General features: G+C 30.9%; 1 protein-coding gene across 10 annotated transcripts in view; it reads left to right on the top strand.

The window, feature by feature from the left end:
• The window catches only part of LOC140050102 (muscleblind-like protein 1), a 125,144-nt gene that overhangs the window by 56,239 nt on the left and 43,126 nt on the right, over positions 1 to 25,779 (top strand). The window contains exon 1 of one of the 10 annotated variants that reach the window (XM_072095130.1): positions 6,103 to 6,373. The exons of 8 other annotated variants lie outside the window; for them this stretch is intronic. In XM_072095130.1, coding sequence (XP_071951231.1) covers positions 6,353 to 6,373 — 21 coding nt within the window. In that variant the 5' untranslated portion in view covers positions 6,103 to 6,352. Of the gene's footprint in view, positions 1 to 6,102; positions 6,374 to 13,906; positions 14,818 to 25,779 lie in introns of those variants that run through there. One more of the 10 variants, XM_072095129.1, reaches the window with a different exon arrangement.

Genomic DNA, 25,779 nt, shown 5'->3' with positions numbered 1-25,779 from the left:
ACGCATTTTAATCTTTTCTTCCTCTGTATGTACTCAATTGGAAACACAAAAACATGTGTTATGTTTAACAAGATTGCAACTTTCAAATTCCCAGATGGAAGTACTTGAATTGGAAGTATTATTTTCAAGTCATCGAACTCTTGTTGATAAAAAAAAATTATAAAATATCCCAAAAACATGTGGTAACATTTAATTCAGAAACAAATATTAAATAGAATTTCTTCTTCGTTTTCCTTTAAATATTTTCAACTTAAGTAATTGTTAAATTACAACATATTCGACCTAGCAGACCCAGAAATGAAGTCTAGATCTACCATATTTTCAGACCTAAACACACCCAAATATTTTAAAACTATTTTAACTTATTTGTGATCATATTCCATCCTAACCTTAGGCCCAACTAAGGTGTGGAAGTTTGTACATATCCTCCTTGAATATGTCAGCAAGGGCACTTTCGATCCTGTCCATCAGCCTGGAAATTGGCCTCACCACATTTTACCATTCTGCATGAAAGCTGTGGCTTTGGAGAATTTTTAAAGACATATGTTAGAATCACAAACCTCATAGTCTGGTTTTGGTTTGACCCTTGACCCAGATGACCATTTAAAGAGATTGAACCTGTCGTAAATTAGGTGAATATCCGGATCTATTTCCTGTAGTAAAAACATTAATGTAACCGCATCAAACAGCCATTCTGCGTCATTAATACATAATGTAGTCTTAAACTGGATATGGGTACATGAGGCATGTTGGTTGCTATGGAAACTGGAGATTTATGTATGAGGAATGTGCTTGTGTTCTTTTTCCAATAGATTAAAAGACCAACATGCTTGACATGAATGATACAGGGGATCAAATTTGGTTATTTATCTGTGTCATTAATAACATCCTAGGTTGTTATTTGATCCCAAATGAAAAATCAAACAAATAAACATATCGTATGTTGTATAGTGGAAATGTAGTTGGGTGGCCAACAAACATACTAAGTTCTTGGTCCAAATCCTCAGCTGGCAGACAATGCCACTACTTCATCCTCTTAAATACTGTAAGACCTTATTTAGGACGGCATCTACAGTATTATAAAATCTTTTTGAGCCTGAGTCCATGACACTTTGACCGTCTGAGCATTTCACATTTACTGTAGTCATTTTTTCGTCTTGTGTGTTTTTACACCATTTCACAGTATTATTTGCTAAGTAGTACCGGTATTTGATTACATTTCATTCTGGGTAGCCCATCTCTACTTTTGCTTTCGGGGATTTCCAGGCCTTTTAATTTTCTTAATTTTTTTTTTTTTCTTGATTATTATCATTGAGAAAAGAGAAGTTTCATAGTGACATTTTTTAAAATAATAAATGAAAACTTTCAGTTCATATTCTCACTTTGTCACAGAGGTTCATGTCCTCATTCTATTAAAATTCTTCACATCACCTAATGCATGTAATTCATGGGTTCGTATAGGATTTCCAATTTAACTAATGTTTTTTCGTAATGAATCACATTTTTAACTGATGATAATATTTCAGGTTTAGAATCACGTTTTTGTACTTAGGCACAGGTGATAAGTCTCTGCCAAAGCTCAAGATCATTATATGCTATGGATTAATTACAAATCCTTACATTAAGTTATGCTAGTGAATCTACACATAGATTGAACTTTAACCTGTGACGTTAATGTTAACATTTTGATTCTATGGCCCTGTTTCTGCTGCCAATCCCAAATATACCGTATAAATATACCGTATATATACCGTATATGAAATTCATGCACCGTTTCCGCTGCACATACTTCGTGGGTGGGCTGTAAAAAAAGTTGGCTTTCATATACTCAAAATGCATTTTGTGAGACGGAAGTATGGATTGACCTAGAGTCTCGTGTAGTGACATGACAAAAACAAAACAATGATGGTTTCTCAAAACGTCTTAGCATTGCTTTCTATTTTAAATCTAATGATCAGAAGTGGCAACGAATTTACATCGCACAAACAATCTAGAAATGTAGAATGGGCATTGACTACATTTATGCAAAGAAGACGACGGCGTTTGCCTTTAACTTTGGCGTTATTAAGTCTACCACAAATTCTGCTTTATTTTGTTTGAGATACTTTTGTAAATCTCGGTATCTCTTCTGTTGCCATGTAGTCGCCCCCCAACCTTCGCTTCTCCCCACAATTGAATTGCAAAAATAGTTATTTCTTCAGTCCACAGTGATATTTTGATCTGTTGCTTGCTTATTATACACGTGTGTGTCAATGCAGCAGAAAAACAAACGCGTCACGCTCTGTTAGTTTTTGACCTCATGTCATGGGCCGGGTCACATATACGGTATATTTTGAGTGCAGCAGAAACGGGGTACGAAATATACGGTATATTTTGGAATATACCGTATAATATCCACAAACGATGGGGATATTTATGCGGTATATATACCGCATATATATACGGTATATTTTTTATGAGACCCATTTCTGCTGCCAAAAAATATACCGTATATAAAATATACCGTATATATACGGTATATTTTTGGCAGCAGAAACGGGGCCTTTGTTAGTAGAGTGTGTGGTAATTTCTTTTTTTTAAATGTTAAAATTAAGAAACTCAAATGGTTAAAAGTAAACCTTAAAGACAGTTTTGTTGCTTTTTTTGTTGCTTTTTTTACACAGAAAAATGACTATAGGCTAAGTTTTTCGACATTGGTACAGTAATTACCAAATTTGTTTACTACAAACCAGCTGAACATTTACAATCATGTGTAATGTCATTGTTTGTATTTGTACATTAGTACCATTCTGACACATATCTGTGAATTTAAAGCCCTCTGTCTTTCACTATATTCTTAGTTCTGTACGAGTCAAATTATCAATGCACTTAAACCTGATAAAATGATGGTATGCACATCCACACTTATTAGATCTTTACTGTAAATGAATATGTGAGGTTGTAGATTTTTATTTAATAGTCCAACATATAGTGCATCAAATGAAGCATCAAATTTACCATTAATGTTGGACATGCAATCAAGCAATGTATTAAAATTATAAAACCTATAATTTGCTGACCTAGCACAAGATTGCAGACAACTGCATAGCAAATAGATATGAAAATATCAATGGCTAAAAATCATCCATCATTAGGCATTGTGAAATCAAGTTGACTCTTTGCAATAGTAAATTTTGTTAGTGCAGGTGGTTTAGATGTTGTTGTAAAACAACATTACTGAAAGATAACGACAGAACCAATTATACAACAGTGATAGGTGATCTTTGGGTGATACAACATGCTCCGATTTGTTTAACGTGAATGCGAATTTCAGACCGTCTGTTTTGTGATTATGTGCGTATGAAAATAGCTAATTTAAGTACCTGTAACTAATCATAATTGTGTTTGTTGTGTTGAACTAATTGTAATAATGACCTTAGTAACATTATTAATCCTAGGCAGATAATATCATTATAAATATCATTGATTAATAATTGCACATAATCAATGATAGTGATACAGTTGAAAATAAAATTGTTCTGACAGAATGCAAAAACATTTACTGTAAAATAAATTTCAATAGCATTTTCTTAATTTAAAAAAAAGCTGTAAATTGCTAGAAGAAAAGGAAATAATTTAATAATTATAACTTAGAAAAATAATCTTCAGAAAAAACTTTTTGTTACAATAGAAATAGGAAAAAACAAGCTTTTTAAACACAATTTCATTGGCACTTAAACATTCAGAAAGATAACACTTTATATTGATATCTCTAAGGAATTATTTGTTAAAGACAGGGAATTGTACAACAGCTGAGCATGATACATAAAACAACATTCTTCTTACAGTACAAAATTTGAACATGTTTATACTGTGGAGATTACAAAATTAAAGTAAATTAATAATAAAAGATTTAAGACATTAATACCGGATAAGTCATGTCTAGTTATTCTTTGTGAATATCCTTTTCAACCCTGCGATCCAACATACGTGATGCCGCTGTTGGCGATGGGTCTACTATATCCGAGGGAAGGCTTTATACACTTGTCAGTACCGTATACTAAATTAAACACGTCTACTGATCATCATCGATATTTCAATTATTATCTATGTACATATAGCATAGTATTAGTAGATATCATAAACGTGTTCTGACTTTACACATTTACTTCAACATTCATCAACGATGAAATTGGTCTGTAATCTTCTCCGATCAATATCATACATTACCTGGGTAATAGGTTGAAATCTGATCCCATAGCTTACTGAAAATTATGCGCTTTAAGCAATCTCTAGATCCTGATGGTATGCAATGTACAATGTTACAATCATGTTCTGCACATTTCTCCCAAACTTGAGGGCTTTAAAGTGATCAAAGGTTGTAAAAGACGGTTTGACTTAATGAGGTAATGTCTGGCCTATGTTTAACCTGTAATCAAATAATGAGTGATTATAATGCTATTGCTAATGGCTCATTAACCTGATTACTCCCAGATCGTCAATTTCACGCTTCATTGATTTTAATCTGATTAGCAAGTCAAGTGCCATAAGACACAGATGAAAATAACTGTGATTCTTATCTAACCTCCTTTTAGTATCTTATCAGAAATAAGTGTACATTCAGTATGCATATTAGTATTATTTATACAGATTGATTAATTGATTTATTTGATCAATCCATGATACTCATCACCTCATGTCCTTTTGGAAGCCAGTTTCTGAATTCTTTTTTTTTTTCAAACGATGAAAAATGGCCTGATGATTAAAACTGAAATAAAATAGTATAAAGATGAGAAAATCTTATGTTGAGACTAGTGGTTTCATGGTATTAAGTATGATTGGGTAGCGAATCATTAACGCCCTTGTCATCGGTAGAGCAGCACCAGTTTTGAATTGCACACAAAAGATAAAATTGAATTGATAAACGTACCCTCATACTTTTCATCTTTTATGTTACATATGTTTATGAAACATTGTCATCTTGTTTTTTTTTGGTGCATGATTGAGTTGACTGGGTTCGATGTCTCTGTAATGATAAAACTGTTATTCCAAAGCTTATGATAACATTTTAAAGCTTACTGAAAATCATGATCGATTGCTCACCAGATTAGAAAAAAAAAGAATCTTAAAAAAGATACGACAGAAAATGTAAAATATGTGACCATGTATATATATAACTGACACTGATTTAGACTCGTTCATTTTAGTTTCCAAATTAACTTTCAACGATATTTTTCATTAATTACTTTTGACATAATCAATTGCAATGTTTTTTCTACTTATATGTATTAAAGCTAAATAAAATTTCTAATCTTCTGCTCGGATGATGAGACATTTGGGAACATATTGAATATTTTTATGTTCGTTTTTTACATGTAATTTATAGATGGCAGCTAAATTAATAGACTTTTTGGGAGGAAGTTGCAGATGTACATGAGGGTAAATGTGTTCCAACGATGTGCGAGTCATGAATGTAATACAGTAAAATTGATCCTGTACAGTCATAAAATTAGCATGAATGCTCATACAATGACTCATTCTTTTTCTACAAATCATTGTATTTTTTAAATATAAAACATTTCTCTTCTATTTTAAACATTTTTAAAAAAAAGAGTGTGGTGGAAGACAAAAATAAAATAATAATTGTTAAACAGACTCTTCTTGCACATGAAGTATCATTTGTTTGATTTTTATTTTATTGTACCAACTGTACTACGGTACCACCATAAATGCAAATGGTTTGTTGGTGATGTAATTGGTAAAAAAAGTAAATATTATCCCCTTAAAAGTACTGATTCATAAATTGTTGAATAGGCCATTTTAATGTTGCATAGTAGTAGTATAAAAAATAATGATAAAAACCATAATTTTAAGGAGAAAAATAGTAAACCAGTATTAATTATTGATAGTAATAATGCATAGAAGGCAAACAGTTTTTTGGTTAAATTTAACAGTTTATTATCCGGAACAATATATTAAGTAAGTAAATAACTTACTACAAAATTGTGTGTTCAAAGTATGAAATTTTTAAACTAAAAAAATGATGATAGTGATACTGAAAACATCATTAGTTGATTAAATGCATTTATTGAACACTTTTTACATTTTATTATGTCAGGAACGAGTGATTATGTATTCATTGAATGAATTTAATAAAATCATCTACTATCATCAATATCAACTACTGTAAAAGTAGGCACATTATTTCTTTTCACATCTCCCTGGTAAAAGTAAGTTTCTGAGTTAAAAACCAAGTGTTATGGCGCCCTCTACCATATAAATGATTTGCTAGCAAATTTGTCCAGGGTTCTCCTGCGAGGCATTACCAAGTGATCACAGTCTTTGTTAAAGCGCATCGTTTGCTTACTTTAGTATGTCTGCAGTCTGCTTTAGTGTAAGTTATATGTATCTATTTTTATATATTATTATATTTTTGAACAATTTAGATATTATGCAATATTTTTATATGTACTTGCATGTTTATTGTATAAATTAATTCAGTACCAATGCAAGGATAGTAGTGTGTATTTTCTGAAATACAACTGCATGGTCTTTTTCATAGTTTCTTATTTATTATTTAAAGCTTACCTGTGATTTCTGTATTACCTATTCAATTTGTTTGTGTTATTATTAGATTAGAATATGTATGCCCTCTATTCCATTTGTTTAAATTTTATCTACTTAGGTTTGTGAAGTTAAATTTCTCCAAGGTACTTTTACAGGTTTTTTTTTTTTCAATTTCAATATAATATTTTTTAGACCTATACTATAAGGATAACAAATATATTTTATATTATTAATATTTCTTATACGGATGTATTTTTTAGTAATTGGATTTGTGTCCTCCTCTTTTGGCTTTTGTTGGAAAATTTAATTTTCTGTAGCATGTTTTTGTACCTTATTTATGTCTTTGCTAAATGATGTATATCTGTGATAAATTTTCAAAATCATACTGAAAATGTTAAAGACAAAAAAATAGTATAAATATTAACTATTTTGAGAATCTTTCTAAACAAAATAATACTTTAATACAGTACCAGCCATCTGAAAATGAAATATTACTGTGATACTAAAAAACATATAAAAGACAGAAATAAATAAATATAACTATTGACTAACTGTATCTGTTTGAGAATCTTACAATAATACTTTGATCCACCCATATGAAAATGAAACGTGTTTCTGATATCTTTTACATCTGCCTTTGTTATCAATAGATAGCAAGGATCAGTTTTGTATAATCTTTTGTTCCAGTTTGATGCACTGTGGTAAGCGTACAATGCATCTTGTGTGTTGCCGTGTCATACTTAGTACAGCTGTCTTGCAAATTACTCATGTTTTTTTAATTACAGTTAATATTGTTTCTCATTTATTTATTTTCATAATTGATTTGGACTTTGTTTTCTTATATGTTTATATTGAAATATGTTGTTACTTAAAAAACTACTGTTTATTGTTTCATAAAATAAATTACAAATTCCTTAGTGATTGTTCCTTTTCAGACTGAAAATATGTACAAAACAATAAACAAGTAATCAGTAAGCGTAATATAATAACATTTTTGTCAAAGGTTGAACATATTTCTTTCAATATTTGCCAGTGAACATTCCTTACCTTATTGACACAAATTTTGTGGTCACATACTTTAACAATAAGAAAAGGGCACTACATCAAATTCAAAGCACATTCCAATATTGATTTATTTTTCCGTTTACTGGAACTACAGAATTATTTCAAACAAACAGCAGTTTTTTATGGTAAACTTCCTTGATTGCAGTCGTTTTGTTGGCAAACAAAGGTTTAAAACTTTTAGTTATCTTTATTGACCAGTTTTGGTATTAGTTTCAGAACCTATAAGGCAGTGACTATAGATTTTATTTTTGTACTCTGGTTTGTTTATACACTTCCTGAAAAAAGGTGCAACAATATCAGTTAGAGTTCTGTATTGTAACATGTGGTCACATAAGTAGCGTTGTATAGGTGATGATGATGATGCTGCCATGACTTTCGTTCACTAATTTTGTATCTTATACATTTTGTAGAAAACAAAATTTCAACCTTGTGGAGTTGATGCCGCATACAATTCAAAACCAAATTTGTGTTCTCAAATTCCGAGTATAAAAAGTACAATTTACATCAGAGTAGAGCAAAACATCTAACCTAAACTTTTCTCTCTGACACAAATCTACCTCACAGTAGTTAAACATCATCCATCTGGTACAGTATCTGCTGCTTCCTTGAGCTCAAATCGAAACATAGTCATTACATCACAAATTCTTTTAAAATTTAAGTGGAATGTTAAATTTGGTACCGGTTCTTTAGTAGGTAAGGAATACTGAAATAGTAATACAGTATATACAATTTTAAACTGAATATCTCTTTCACAATTTCTAATTCAAAATTTCATCACTAAAATATTATTCTTTCTATTGTAAATTTAGAAATTTATATTTTCAAAAAGAAATTTCCAATCGTATAAATGTTTTCATTAAGCGTGTCGATTATTTTACTCGTCCGAAGTAATGTTTTAGTTGTGAATTCCATTACACAATATCTTCTTCCATATTATATACTTGTTCCTTTGATGTATGAATATCTTAAATTATGTTTTTAAAATTCACATGTCAAGCAATTCATTGCGTACTAATCCTCATTATTGGCTTTGTTACTTAGAACGTGACAATCATGAGGAAAGTGTAGCTATATTCTGTTCATGTGCATAACATAAATATAAATAATAGAGTGTTGTCCCTGGCCTTTAATTTATTATTCAAATGATAAAGATGAGAATATAGATTAGTTTTACATATGAAACAAACCGTGCAACTCTTTCTGAATATTAATAAGAATTTATAAAATTGGCTGAAATATCGGAAAAATAACACTTACCTGTATGTTGATAAATTGATCTAGGGAGGTATAAATACCGCCCTGGACATTATTGAAGAAATAAAAAGATTATCAAATTCAGGAGAATATTTGTGGCTGAGATTATCTAAAAATTTAGTGTCAAGTTCTTTGAAATTCTTATAGCATAAATATTTTAATTTATGCTGATTGCCTAGTTGAAGTGAAATTTAACTGTTAACCATTAAAGTTGATATGCTAAGTAATTGAATAAACATGCTTCATTAGCGTAATTATTATTAGTTTAATAGCTTGTTGACCTTGGTTTTAAACATTTATTATTAGGTTAAAGTAACTTTTGTAGGCCATAGGAAATACTACTAGATAGGCTATGTATGAAAAGACTAGATAGTCTTTTCTACAGGAATAGGCTATGTTGTGGAATAATCAGACAGTGCAAGTCATGGGAAGTCCAGACAGGCTATAGAAAGATTAGGCAAGATTTGAAAAAATTAGGTAGGTTTTTAGAAATATTAGGTGGGCTAAGGAAAACCTAGGTAGGCTATAAAAACATTATTATACTATACTAAACAATCAAATTTATGTATTTTACTGTCTGGATAGAAGAAAAATATTAAAATTTGTAGTACTGTATTTCTAATATAACTTCTAAAGATAAAGAGGTTAGACATTCATCTAAATTTGTTGAATCTGGATTTGGTCTACTGCATCTTTTTAGCAATTAGCAATGAAGGAGGTGGCATACCATTGCAACATAACAGCATCCATATAATAGCTGTATAATCAAGATTTCGTGCGATATAAAAAAATTTCTTGGAACTGCATACTATAATATTTTGCAATTTAGAATTTCTTAATCTATCATGAATGGTTTTTTGATGTCATCACTCTTTTGTTTATGGAGTTTAAATCATTTATGGACATAAATCACGCAGCAATGTTTTGTCTTACTGCATCTTGTCTTACTGCATCTTGTCTTGTCATTTCTTAATCACGCCATGGCTCGGTGACAATTCAGCTCGTCAAGACACGTCACAAGTATATCCGACGAATGTAGAGTTTAATGAAAATATGCTATTATACAATCATTATTGTATGCTGCTAAAATCAGATGTGAATGCTGTTAACTGTATCTTACATTGACAACTGAGTCGCCCTTTATAAAAAGAAAAGAGCATGTGACTGTCTACTACCTGATCATCTGTAATATGTCATTTATTTTCCTGTGATTTTTATACATTACAATCTCAACTAGATATGCCTGACAGGTATTTCCATAAAACATACAACTTATTCCCGTGGGCTCTGCAAATAAATTTAAATAATTATCCACATTTTACTAGAATATCAAAAGTTTCCCCCTGGGACATAATGGAATGTTCCAAGGGAGATCTAAGGTGAAGTTCATGATGAGTAGATTAATATTATATTAATCCTCATGTTTAATCTTGTGGAAAATCCACAATAGATTAAATGATTTTGTCTATGCATTATAATCAGAATATTAGTTTGTCTTATTTGACTTGTACTTCTACTGAATAATACCAATTAATAAATTGTTCAGTAATTACTATTTTTTTATATTGAAAAACTCTTATCTTCTTTACATTTTTATATCACTAGTATATCACCATTATGGGTATGGTGTAACAAATTAATAAGATGTGAAATCAACAACTCCAAAGTTACCCCAAATTATAGTGTTACAATGGGGGAATTATTTAATGCTGCTACTTTGCATTGCAGCTAACTCAAATGTCGCAATAACCAGATTTGTCCTGTTTCTGTTTCATTTACTATTTAACCAGTTATCTACCCTCAGCAGAAACAGACCCATATAATGCTCTAATATAAATCTTAGCTCATCATTTACTTTAGTAAGATGTGAAGAAACTAATTTCATCTTTCAATTAGGTTTTGAAAGTAAGCTATCTGGTAGTACGTGTAAATGGTTCGAATCCTACTCCGGAAATCCATTAAATTTATTGAAAATTAAAAGATCTCATATAGGTCTTCTCGTTGAAATATATACTGAATGTTTGATTTCATTTCTAATCACTAACAACTAATTTGATATCTGCGTTAACTTTTTAAACCATCTCAAAAAATTTCAAGTTCTTGGAAAAATCTTTTGTATAAACTTAATATTTCATGAAAATGTGTCTGTTTCTGCTAAAAAAATCAAAATAATTTATTTTAGTAAGTAAGTTAGTTAGAAAGTACCACAAACCACAGAATTGTCCGCTTTTTTCAATTGAACATTTTCTATGACGTTAGTCGGTTAACTGGTAAGCGCTTTTTAAAAATCACGTCATCATTACTGACAACGCAGTTCAAATTATGGAAGGCCAATGTGTTGGTTTGTTTACATCCTAAAACTCTCACATGTAGGATTACAAATTTAAAATTTGTTTCGCTGTTGGTACTACTACTACTAACTAGGCTACATATCTCTATCGAAAAATGACAGGCCTAAAAAAGGACATGCAAAACCTCGCTAGCCTGGACTGGGTGGGATGGTGACGGTGTACGTAGAATCCTGCTTATTCCCCTGGAGCCTCTCGCTATAATTCTCCCCTACAAAATAAAAACAATCACATGTTATCTCATCGGTCCACATAGTCATTTTGCTAATTGTCGATCGCACAAATATACAGCATGCTTTGTGAGTGAGAAATACCCATACTCACAAGTTGACCTAGGTCAAAATGTGGTCAATAATCGCTCTTTGTGTATCAGCTAAAAACTGCTCCGCAATAATCAGTTAAACACGCAATGGAAGTGTTTTTAATCGGTTATTTCATTTTGCGCCGTTTCTGCTGCCCAAAAATAATCGATTATTCCTGCTCAGTAGAAACAGGCCCTAAGAGAACAAACAAGTTCAATGAATTGGTAATTTGTCAATGAAAAATGATTTTTCATAAAGTGATATTTTACTTCATGCCTTAGCAATGTTGAAGCTCGAGAATTCCCTAGGCAATTGTAAGGTACATATTTTATAAATAATGCAAATATACTCCGGTAATAAAACTAGACACTTTATATAAGAAGAAGAAGAAATGCTTTTTATGATAATTTCCTGGGAATAAAAAATAGAAAAATATACGGTACCAAAACCGGAATGATTTCAAATAATATTTCCATGCAATAGAATGTGAATTTGTTTTCATAATACAGTAGTATTTCAGTTTAGTTTATCAATCATTTTTTGTTTACCAAATTTACCAGACAATATTGGACTCTCCAAAAAAACGGTGTTTTCCAAATTCAATTTTTGTTTGTTTAGTAGAAATGAATTTTAGACCCTTTAGACATGAATAATCTTATGATGTTTTTTTTTTAGATTTCATTTTCTTTTTACAATTACAATAAATAATTGAATTTGTGTAGAACTTGTTAAAAGAGGAAAACAAAAAACTATTTTCACTAGACAAAATAGTTTTCATAATAAATATTGTCTGCTGAAAATCAATTCTGAACATGTAGTAGTATTATTTATGGTTTTTAAATCGCTTTTTGATATTGCAGGTTTTGTTTCTTCTTTCGTTAGTTATCTTCAGCATCTAGTTTTCTCCAGAATCTACGGTAGAAATCATACCATATAAATTCTCAGACATCTGTTGTGATGGCCTTTGTCTTGTTTTTTTCTCTTTGTCTGTCCGTTTTTTTATTGTCTGCTTCTTGTGGTTTCTTTTTAACAAGGTTTCATTTTTATTATTGCTTATTGGTTGATTGCTTATGAATATTAATGAAAATATGAATTCTCTTCAAAGAGAATCATGAATGTGATAATAGGCTATTGAGATAATTATCTGAAAGTGAATTTATAGCATATTATACCATCGCATAAAAGATAATGTGTATATTGGTATAGATAATAGTGTTTTTGCTTTAAAAATCATGAAGAATCATTAATATTTTAGTAATGAGTATGATATATGTTTTTAATTTCTTTTTATTAAATAATTTTTATTTTGTAATATATATCATGGCCATAAATTATGTATTTCTTTTACATTTGATTGTATTTGTTATGCTTCAGATTATAGACAAGACAAATCGCAATGCATTTAATTTATATAATGCATAGTTATTAATTTAAAACAAAACATTATACAACATGCATTTTTTGATTTGAAGTAAAATATATATTTGTTTCACCAACATAGCACAAACCATTTTAAAAATTGTTGCCTGTGTAGAAGTTTTGAATATGTTTATGATGGTGTACGTAGTCGGTGACCTACTTACATTGTAAAAATATTTGGTTGGATTTTCTCAAGCAATTTGATATATATCACAACTAAATTACCAGGACACACAAGTTTGACATTCATTCTTTTCATGACAACAAATTTATCAAACTCTAAAATAAAAATTAATCCGAGAATTAATTCAGTCGTACAGATAATCTGTGAAAAGCTAGTATAGTACGCCTGATCACAGCTTTATTTCAGTTTTTAATTCACACTAAAAAGATAAAATTATGTCATTTTCTCATGTACAGTACTTTTAAAACAAAGAATTCATTTTTATTGCTATAAATTTATTTTTTAATTCCAAATATATTGAAGGACAGATGACATATTAATATAAAATTCTATATTTTATTATTATGATTTGAATTTGTTTTGAATGTGAATATTCTAAAAATAATTATTGTAATGTAATGATTATAATTTGGTAATTATGTTAGAAATTATTATGTTATTATAGAAATTGTAAATGTATTAGCGTAGTCTCATAACACTCACATATACATACCCATCTGTTGTGTTATTTGAATGGTAACATGGTTTTTAAAGAATGTCTTTTTGGTACATTAAAATGGCAGTCTAGCTTGCAGGTCTTTTTTTAATCTTAGGATCATTGGTTCAAATCTTTCAAATATTTTTTTCGTCAAAAGCCTTTTTATTGTGTTTTAGTATTGGGTTAATCATTAAATAGACTTAATAAGTTAGTAAACAAGTTATTTAAATGATGACAGAAGTTACTTTCAAATTAATTACTAGCAATTACTAATTAATGACTTCCTCCAAATTAAAATGTTGTCACTATAGCAAGGTCAAGTTATAAACTGTGTTCAGACACAGAAAAACACTTATCTTTACAATAGAAGTTTTGTTTCAGACCTTTTCTTTTTATAGGATACAATATTATGGGATAGAATGCTAAATTTCATTCATACGTGCCATAATGTACAGACATACAATTGTCAGTTTCGTACTTTAAAAGTGTGAACAGGATCTTAATATTACAAAGCCCAACTCTTTAATAGTTTAATTAATGTTAAGAACGAAACAAACAAACATGTTTTAAATAATAATACATTATTAGTTAGGAACAAGCAATTTCAAAACTGAATTTTATTTTTAAGAAATAAATTTACACAACATGTGTTTTCATTCTATGTAATTTGTTAACATTTTTGGTTATATTTCCTGCTTCAATCACAATCAACGCATAAATTATCTTCAACAGGTCAATAAGGAAATACCTATTTTATAATATCACTGACTACTTCCTGGTACAAGACCTGGAATTCTAAACAAATACCTTTAATATTATTTTCACCTATGGCTCTTAACAATCATTTAAACACAGCGTTAGCTCCAGTGCTGATAACACTGCTTCTCTGTTTAAAAATTTACCAGAAAAATACAATTTATAGACTAGCAAATCTATGCCTATTTTGGAGTTCATGTTTCCAGGTCGGTTCTTGGAACATATCCGAAAGCTAAACTATCTTTATGGTTTTTATTTCATGAATTTGTCTCTCATTCGGTCATAGAAAGAGCAATAATTGTGAGCATTGCTTTTGTTGGTTATTTTACAAGATATTGTTTGCGATTGGACGAGAATTTTGTGCTGATTGTTGTCACTGATTTTGTTTTCACTTTGCTTTGAGAATTGAGTTATCTGACTTATTTGTTCGCTAAGAAAGTCATGGATTACAGCAACCCGCATCCTGTAAGTTTTACTCTCTTATTGAATTTTACACATAAAAATTGTGGAAATTTGTTTTCCTAGATAGCAGTTTTATTTTTTCAAAGTCTATATTAGGCCTAAAGAGTCTATGAAGTAATCATAGATAAATATTGATTAAGTGATTGATGGATTTGTTCATTGGTAGATTGATTGATTGATTGGTCCATACATTCACTAATCAATAAGTATGTAGTAGTTCCGATCAGTTTCCGTCAAAAGCTAAGAGGAAGCAATTTCCAAATATATATTTTTAAAACATGCATAAAATTAACGTATCTAACATTTTTATTTCAAGTATGTGTTTTACTTCTAAACACAAACATCTTTCCTAAACTAACCAAACATTGTAGCAACTATAGTAACAGTTTGTCCACACTGTTTCCCCTTTTTTGACCTAAAGTGCCCCTTTCAATCTATATGCCTACTCAATACTACAGCTGGTCTTTTATTATGGAAAAATTAAAGCTTCTCCAACTGACCAATAAAAAAAAGTAGAAATTATGGTTCTTTGAAATTCTGTTTTTTGTATAAAAAAAAAACCAAAATACTATCCACAATCACAATCATTCAAACATAATGTAGGCCTAACTGAGAAGGCATATGAAAAGGTCTTTAGAAATATTTTTGTCATCCACTTGGTATCTATTATTAGTTCATGTTCTACTTGGAAGTAAAATACACTGTTCCCTGTTTCTCTAAAAGCAGTTGATTTCAATCAATTTGGTACTGTATCTTTTCTTCTGTTTTCTGGTCTAAACATTTAAACTTTTTAACTATTATATAACGTCTAGTATGTCCACATTATGTTACAGGTTAATATGTGGTAATGGTATTGACATAATTTATTGTCTACAACAATTGCCTGCTTTTTTATATATTTTTATTAGGAACTTAATAATTTAATTACCTCATCATCAGTTTGTTATAAAGACGTGGAAGTTGAATTTATTAGTACAACCCTGAACACCAGTTTAACATTTGTTTTATATAAGATCTAATTATTATAAAGGATTTAAGAATTCTCGCAGAAGGATTGGCTTTTCAAGTTTTTAGTCCATTTCCTTAGTTATAACAAAACAGGCATGTTCATGTATAAAAAAACATCACTTGTTATGTCGTATAATATGTCGTTTGATTTGCATAAGTCTATTGTACTGTATATCTCATTGTGCCAGTATAGAAGGTACTATGATGCTGACCTGCTTAGAGCAGTCACATATATTTATTGTATTGTACTATTTTACAATAGCAATCCTTTTTTAGTAATGTTGTGAGAGTTGTGTTTCAGTACCATATAGTGACATACCTTGGAGAAAAGAATTTATTATTTTGTCTACTGTCTATCAGACAGCTTTTATTGTATGCTCACTGTATACATAAATAATGCACAGAGAGAATTCTTTAGTAACAGGAGTAGGAGAGTTCGTCCATTTATTGACCATATTATAATGAGATATAAAACAACATTTTTTTATTGCTGTACAGGTAGTTGCAATTAAACTCCAAACACTTGTTTAATTCTCATCGGGGATTCGACTATAGGCATCTTCCTTAAAAATGAATCAATAATAGAATCACAAGATGTAACATACAAAGTACCATGTGTAAAAGAATTACAAACCATCCTGTACTAAATAGAACTGGAAAAAATATGTAAAAGAAAGCACACACCTCCCAAACTTGTCTTGCCTGTTGTGTCATCTTGGTCAAAAATCATGAATATGAACCTGATTATAGAAGAACAGATAGGGCAACCACTGGTCCTTATTTGAATTGATGGACCAATTTATAGGCTTTGAGTAGTTCTCAAATAAACCAAAAATCCAACATAGTACAATTGTTTCACTTAAACTTAAATATTCCACAGGAAATTACACAAACAATGGAACATATTTCCAAAATCATTTTGTGCAAGAAAACAAACAAGGTTCCGAAATTGGCAGTTTGAAAGTATACAGAAATAGAATTTGTTTGAACTATATTGAAGCAAAATGTTTTAATTATTTTACAGCGAACTACAAAACAATCTCACTTCTGTGTCGCCCAGTTTTCCATCTAGTGTGAATATAACTCTATGGGCTGTAGTAAACAAACAAAAATGAATATTTCATATGGCTGAAATTCTGGCAATGAGAATGTCACATTTTAAAGGGTTTTTCTGTCAATGTGTTTAAATTTAAATATAAAAACCTAAATTTATAGTTGTATTAATGTTAAATGGGTTTTTTTTTCATGGGTGGCAAAAATGTGAATGCTAGAGTGGGGATATCTAAAATTCAACTAATTACATTTGAATGTGTTGTACTATGTAGCAAGATTGGCATTGACAAAGACCTTGAACTGTCCATCTTTTTTTACATCAATAATTTTTACTATGTTATTCTGTGTGAAATACTCAGACTACGACAATGTTTAAAATGTACTTGGAGGGAAAGCATGCAAAATAACAAATTATAATTCCAATGTTCAGTTTAAAATACCAATGTAAGTATTGGCTATTTTAAGCTATGAAGTCACTTATCCTATGACATAAATCAATAGAAATGACGTTATTAAAATAGCTTTTCATGACCGTTTTAGAATACAGACTCCTGTTGATGATAGATTAATAAACTTAACTATACAGTATTTCAACGTGGATGGCCAATTGTAGATGTAAATTGACATCTATGAAAAACAACTTTACAATGAGCTGCTGTTGTAAGATAAGATTATGATATTCAATGTTAATTTTATACAATGTTGGTTTCTTAGGGCCTGTTTCTGCTGCAACTGCTCAAAATACGGTATAAAAATACGGTATAAAATACGGCATTTTTTATACCGTATTTTTTAGTACCCCGTTTCTGCTAACAATACTTCTTGGGTGGTCGTGTTAAATTTCATCTTTTTTACCCAAATTGCCATTCATTTATTTGATCGATAATTAAAAGTTGCAATAAAGGAAGTTTTACGTCTCACTTTCAACAGCCTAGCCCTAGTGATAGAGATGTTGTGAGAGCACAGAAAACATCGTAATGGGGACAATAATTCGTTCCCTCCCCGAGTTATTGTATTTTGCAATGTTGTACTGCTTTCGCAGGCTCTTCAGCTTTCAGTTTACTTGCTTTGGAGACAAGTCTATTCCATACTCCTGCTTTATTTTTTTAGAAATGTCTTTATAAATGTGGTTGTCCCTTTTATTACCTTTTAGTTGGCCAGACATTTTAGCTTCCCCACACACATTTATTTAGTAAAACTGTGACGTCTTCGCTCCACATTTTCGCCGAATATATCTATACACGCGTGTAAAGCAGCTGACAGCGACAGAAAATAAAAACACGAATGTTGACCTTTTGTCATGTAAAAAAAAAATACGGTATTTTTTATTGGCAGCAGAAACGGGTACAAAAAATACGGTATAAATTTGTAAATACCGTATTTTATCCACAAATTTTGTGGGGAAAATACGGTATACAAAATACGGTATATTTTTTATGAGCGCAGTTTCTGCTGCCAAAAATATACCGTATATATACGGTATTCAAAAAATACCGTATAATATACGGTATTTAGTTGGCAGCAGAAACAGGGCCTTAGATTATTGACTTCCAATTATAAACACTAATTTTGTGGCAGCAGCAATTTATAATGGCACTTAATAGTGAGAGTTAAACAAACAGCGGCTTTTAGATATTTTATTTTCCTTTTTTTATCTCCAATTATAATAAAGAAATTTATACTTACAAAAAGGACTAAATATAACTAGATATATGACTTAGGATTTCAAACAATGTTTTTACAATTACATACAAATACATTAAGATATTTATTTATATATATAATCATATCAGGATAATTTTATCTGGTGTATATTTTCGTGTATTTTTACTGTTTCTTTTTTTTCTACAAATGTTCTGTTAGCTATTCCAAACGTAAAACACTAAAATCAATTCATTTTATCTTCTCGTGTTTCCATTTTTACATATACACGCAGATGGCTATGTAAGGGTTAATTATAGGTTCGATACGAAGGACATACTACGCGACTGTGGCATATATCTGTCAACTTTATTCCTCCAAACAGGCTTTCAGTTGGTCGAATATTTTTGTCGATTTTTTATTTACGATTGACTGCCTGCATGCCTTGCATATTAACTTGAATGGTCAATATAGAAAATGAACATATAATCTTGTATCTTAAATTGATTCTAATTTAAAATTATTTTATTTCAGTTTTAAAACTTTCCAGATTTAATACGAGTTACGAAATGATCTTCTTTAACATGTTCCGTCATGCGAAATTACACTTTGCACTCTTTTCTCCAGTTCTATTTAGGACAGAATGGTTTGTAGTTAATATAATGCTTATATTTTGTAGATCTTCCTTTATTTAACGTTTACAATTGTATTTTGGTCTTCAATAGGGTATTTTGGTTTTCTTTCTTCATTCTTCCAATAGCTATCTTTATTAAACTAGCTTATCTGGATAAACTGACAAGGAGAGGATACAATTACGAAAAGAAGAAATTCTTTCGTGGACAGACGTAATAGCACCATAGTTGTCAGCACTGATATGACGTGACCCTTTGGGGAAGCATGTACTTGGAAAGTATAACATCTACAGTAAGACTAAGTCCACAGCGCACTGAGTCGAAAATTGTTTATGGAATACGCTATATAAATACATTACATTAATTTTCAGATATATATGCATGTATGTAGCACCAGCCCAAAATCAAATTATAGGTACCAACCAATTTTGTTTGCCACCTATAATCAATTATAGGTCCATTGTCTTACTATCACTAACAGTGGCAGATATGTTTTTTAAATGGGGAAGGAGGTTTATGTAGGGCTTAAAAATATATAACCAATGTGCTGAACTTATGATCTTTTCCAATGTATTTACTGCAGTTAAGGTGATCCAACATATTTGATGAAAAAATGTTAATATGGTTGGCTTCATGTCTGATGAGAGGAAGTCGGTATCAATGATGTATTGGTTGCATTTAATCGTCTACTTTAAAAAATATATGTTTTTGCCATTATTCAATTTTATTGATTTTTTTCTGACGTTTCTAATATATTACCAGACTTCTCATCCGAATACCGCCGCTTTTATTTTTGCAATATAAATTGTAACATCGTAATTAATAAGATAAAATAAAATAATAATTACAAAATTCTCATTAAAATAGACTTTTATTGAAACAATTTGACAGTGTCATGGATGTCTAACAATTTGTGAAGCTTGCTGTACTGAGTCGAGTAACAGCACACACGCTTTGAACACAATGTGCAGACATACCTTATTAAAACTCAAAGAAAAAAAATGTAGTGGATTCATGATGTAGTGGATTGATGTAACTATGGAATAAAAGCTTGGCTTTATTACCTAAATTGGCTACCCCAAGATAAGCGTTTGTGAGCTTACCCCAGGGTAGGCTTAAACACAACATAGGCTTCAAAAGTGGGCTTTACTCTAAAAAAGGGCTTACAGTACTGTATGTCCATTTAAGTGCGCTTATACACAAGAAGGGGGTATATACCTGATGGGCTTACTCTAGGCTAGATTATATTTTAAATATTATTAAGATCTTATAGATTACCTTTGCATGTTACTTCACTAGACATTGTTTATGTACACAATGCAAATTCTACATCGATATACAACACAAATGGCCGCTGGGTATTATCTTTGATGAAAATCTTTTACGTTGGACCTAATGATTAATTTTGATGTCAAAAAGAAGCAGCGATTTTAATCTGAACATCAAAAGCTGAATAAAATGTGACAGAAACAGAAAATCCATAATCTAATGTTACATAGAGTTTATATAAATTATGATGATTATTTTCAGACGAAATCTTTTCAATCCTCTAATGTTACACTCTAAAATGAAATTTGTATACCGATACAAACGTATGAATTACGCAGAACTCGGTCCAGAATTTTAATGTTTCAAAGAAATTTGTTGATAATATTTTACTTTGAAGATTTTTGTTGAGCGGTTTATAGATTAGTTTTGTTTATTTTTAGAATTTGTTAAATTTATAGACAGAAAATTACATGAATTTTCAGTTTATTTTTGTATTTATTATGACCAAATATAATCCCATGCTTCCCTAATTTCAGATAAAATTTGAATACAAGATTTTGGCCCCCTAATTTTCACCAAATTTCATATTCTCAGTCATACAGTAATTATTCAGATTATTTTGGAAAGTTTGCCAGGGTTAATCCATTGCTAATTATACAAGTAGTACTGGTAAAATATTTCAATAATTCATAGGATGATAACGATCAACGTTAACCAGATATATTATGTATGTTTCTTTATACATAAACCAAAAGAAATTAGAAACATTTTCATTCTATAACTATAAGATAACCATTTATGCTGCCTTAATATTGTTTTCACGCGTCATGAATAGTAAAAGCAATAATATTGTGACAATACAATGATTTTATTGTTTTTATTGATCATGACCATGATAATTTAATTGGATTTTTTGGTTATCCGCAACGAAGTTGCAGGATAACCTCTTGTGATTGTACGAAATCATTCTGTATGATTTTTGTGTAACGCTTTTCTCTAAAACTTGCAAACATAACATTTCGGTAACTATCTTAACATATTGACATTTACGTAACGTCGTCAAGCGAATCTTTTCATGACGTTTACAATTGCGCAACGTGACTTACGCGCGATTTAACGATTTTGTCGTATTTAACATAGCTCGACAACCAAATAACATTTCAACTTGAAACTTTGCAAAAGTTTAATTTATATCATGCGCTAACTTTCTGTTGAAAAAAAATTACGTGTTTTACACAAAGTTACGCGCGCACGCGCATTTAAAATTTCAAAATGCGCAAAATTAATTTATAATCAACTTTCTACGCGTTTCATGTCGTTTTAAGCATGTCAAAAATTCCCACGCGTGCGCACATTTTTACGTGTGCGGTGCGCACGTAGCATTGAAAACGTATTTTTTTCGCGTGATTTATGTTTTTCCAGCCTTTTCTAGTAATTTTACAAAATGTTAAACAATTTCGACTTAAAGATACGTCATACGAGCACGTCGAATTGGACAATTTGCGCGCGTTTGTTATGAAAAGGTTAAAAAATTCGTTTAAAATATGCCTTTTTTTAAACAGTCGTAATTTCTAAACTAGACGGTCAACTTTTTATGGATGGCATATTCTGGAAGTAGATGAGTTGTAGATATCGGATCAGGTATTAATATGGCTAACCGGACATTGTGACGTCATCGTATGGCCACGCGAATATAAAATTTAGGATTTTTGTATCTTTCGTCATAGCTCATCACATTGAATAGAGTGCATCTCCACTTATCCGTTTTTCATTTTCACCCGGATTTTGATATTGTCTGGGTCAATCAACTATCTTTCGCATGAGTAAAAAATATTTCAATTTTTTTGACGTCATCATGCCTAAAAATTTAAATCACGTGTGGCATCAATTTCATCATCATACAGTAAATTTTAATCTGTTATAGCTCGTAAGAATAAAATGTGATAATCACGATTAAAACTTTTTCTGGAAGCTATTGGATTGTAGATACGAAATTATGTAAAAATGTTGCCAATCGGATGTTGTGACGTCATCATATGGCCAGTTAAATAAAAAAGGTCGTATTTTCATCTTTTGCGTCATAATTCATTAGATTTAAAAGAGCGCGCATCAATATTTCACGTATTCAAATTTCTTCTACACGCTAATACGTTGTTGCTGAGATAATTTCCTTTCGGAATTGCTACCTTCGCGTTTCATTTTAAAACCGTCAACATGTTAAAAATTGCAATAAATAGCGGGTCCCGTAATTTCACCTATTCTACACTGTATGTGATATGGATACTGATTATACTGTGTATACTATATATGAATTTAAATAATAAAATTCAGCTTACGGTAACAACATATATTCTTCAGTTCAGGTCATAATGCCAACGTGGACACTTCCTTTTGTCCTCAACCTATCCCCTTAATGTTAATGTTTCACCACTTGCGCGGCGGATAACCAAACTCGTCAAAGTGACGAGTTACATGTCTAGTTAAATATTATTTTTATCAAAGACAGCACGGTTATCCTAAAGTTCTAGAATAAAAACTTTTGTAATTTTGTCCTGGTGTGTGGTAGCTTTTAATTAAACCTTTTAAGACAGAAAACAATCGTAACATGCGTTATAATAATCATGGCATGAATAACTCAATGAACAATATGTCATAACAATAAAGGTAAAAAAACATATGATCCCGCATATATAATTTAAATTATTCCAAAAACACCTAGCCAGTTTTATGTCCTAAAAGGCTCATGCATTAATCTAATATGAAATGTTTAATTCAATATCGACACATCATTATTTTTATTTCGGAAATATTTTCTTAAAAGGTGACTTTATGTCAATATACTAAATTACAGCCTCTATTTGAATTAAGTATAATTTCCAAATGAAATCACCACCACGCATCAAGGGACAATAATAACATGTTACGCATACTACTGGAAATAATCAATGTAGATACGTTTGTTTCGTGAAAGTCCATGCTACAACTGTGTTCAAGGTGAACGGTTGATCCAGGCTATTTTACTGTTGCTCAGAAGTTGCTTACATTATAATCACAAGTCACGTCGAGAACAAAACGTGCCATCCATACCCGCTGATCCGCTTCATCAAAATTGCATAAATAAGTAACATCTTAATGTACACTATAGATGATTCTATTCTTAAGAGAATTTCATCGTCACTTTTTAAAAATACAGTAGTTTATTCAGAAAAAAGTGGAAAATCTAGATTGAGTTTTATTGTCTTATCTCTTCTAAAAACAGATATTATTATTGAAATAAAATAATTATTTTGTAAGTACCAGTATATGTTTAATTATGAAGCATTCCAATTATCAATTATGAACAGGGCTGAGCGAACCCACTTGCCCGACGCCCGGGACAAGTGTTTTTTACGGTCGGACAACCACATTTGACGTATCCTCTTGTCCCAAGACAAGCATTTTGAAATTCATGAAATTAAAACTAAGAGCACAGAAAACCATGTGCCAACACAGTTAGCCATGTGCATTAAGGAAAATAGCAAGCTTCTTCAAAGCACATTAAACCCAGTGCATTTAATACATCACTGATTGGTCAATGTATGTTTAATTATGAAGCATTCCAATTATGAACAAGCACATAAACTATACTGTTTACTTAATATATCTAAAATAAATAAATCTTTTGCAACCCATCTTAAATCTAATTGTTACAATCCAAATTAATCCTTTGCAACCTATCCTTGCTACAATTCACTCTAAATCTCTCGCAACCCACCCTAAATAATTTGCAACCCATCTTAAATTTGTGCTATCATTTGGATTGCAGTCAATCATGAACAATATCATTATTACCATTTACTATTTAACTCTTTTACTATAACTAGCTTCACTGAACAAGTAACTAAGCATGTCTTTTAATGGGTGGGGGATCTCTGTACTTGTATGGTTTTCATCACTTTTCTAATTCAACAACTTAGGTTTGTTTTAGATTGATAACTGCGTCAATTATTGATTGTATTGCATGCATCAAATCATCTTTAATCATCTGTACTTATTAATCCCAATTTCCCAAAAGTCATAATTTTTTTTATTTGTCACTACACAAATTTGTCTATTTCAATTGTGGTTTAAAACAAGTTTATTCATAATTTCTTATCTCACATGTTAAAGATCATGGTGTGATTGTTGCCTATAGTATTTAAATACATGTTAACCTGGTCACCTGATTTTTGTGTTTATAAGTTAAACTATGATGAAATGTGTTTAATGTCGATTAAACACATTTCATCATATTTTAACTAATAAACACAAAAATCTGGTATTACCTGTTACCGTATTGTTCCTAATAAATAGAGCCGAGGCCTGTATATAAGGCCTACCCTAAACAAGTTGCTTCAGACGGTCAATCAATGTTTTTTTGGGTGTGCAACAAATAAGTTCACAGGGTACATCCAAACCCCCTGCTATGCTACTGTGCCTGTGTTTAGCTGTAATTTTTATTTTTACTTCGCCTTTATGTTTAAAAAAAAAATTCTAAATCTTGGATTGCTCTTGTGGCAATTGGCCGACGATGCAGCATCCCTCCTCACAACAGAAACAGCATGTTTATCGTAGTTTATTGACATCCGCCCTCAACTTGATGAAAAGTTCTAACAACTCGAAAGATCTTCATGAACCAGACGCCTTGTATCAATTCCGTGTTGTGTGGATAAACATGCGATTGTCTGATCCCCGTTGTTTTCCTGGTTTTTAAAGACCAGCGATGTATGTTGTCGCGAATTTAAAAAAAACGTCCAGTGTCCTACACGCGCGAATTACCCTACGCGCCCGGTGTAGGCCTACTTGTTTGTCGCACTGTTAGTGTTATCACAGTAGCTGAAATATGTGACTTTCCAGGCTGAAAACCAATTCTAAACGTGAGAATCCTCTGTTATTATAGATTGGGCACTAAGGTGTGTTAATTAGGAAACTGAAGGGGGCGTTTATTAGGGGTGGGGCGTTTATTAGGAACAATACGGTATATGCTGCATATTTAAATTTGTACCATATGATTGGTTAATACTCTTAGTTATTTCTATTGTTCCGTTGGCTAACATGTAGGCCTACCTCCAAACCTATCGGAGTTAAGTTACATTGGATGTACCTCCAAACCTATCGAAGCTGTATCAGAGTTAATGACACAGACCCACAGAGATAGGTACTGGATACACAAGCACTACACTTATATGGCGGTTGTAACAGGGATATTTTTTGGATCAGCTCTCCATGTGCATGCTTTTAAACTCTATACGTGTGAACCCAACCTGATCAATACTGTATTAATTGTTATTAATAACCAAAAAGGAATACTTCCTAAAATAAATAATTTTCTTTATTACTTCTT

This window comes from Antedon mediterranea, chromosome 5, assembly GCF_964355755.1.
Source record: "Antedon mediterranea chromosome 5, ecAntMedi1.1, whole genome shotgun sequence".
NCBI classification, from domain to species: Eukaryota; Metazoa; Echinodermata; class Crinoidea; order Comatulida; family Antedonidae; genus Antedon; species Antedon mediterranea.
The sequence above is the reverse complement of the archived record's forward strand: the minus strand, read 5'-3'. Positions and strand labels throughout refer to the sequence as shown.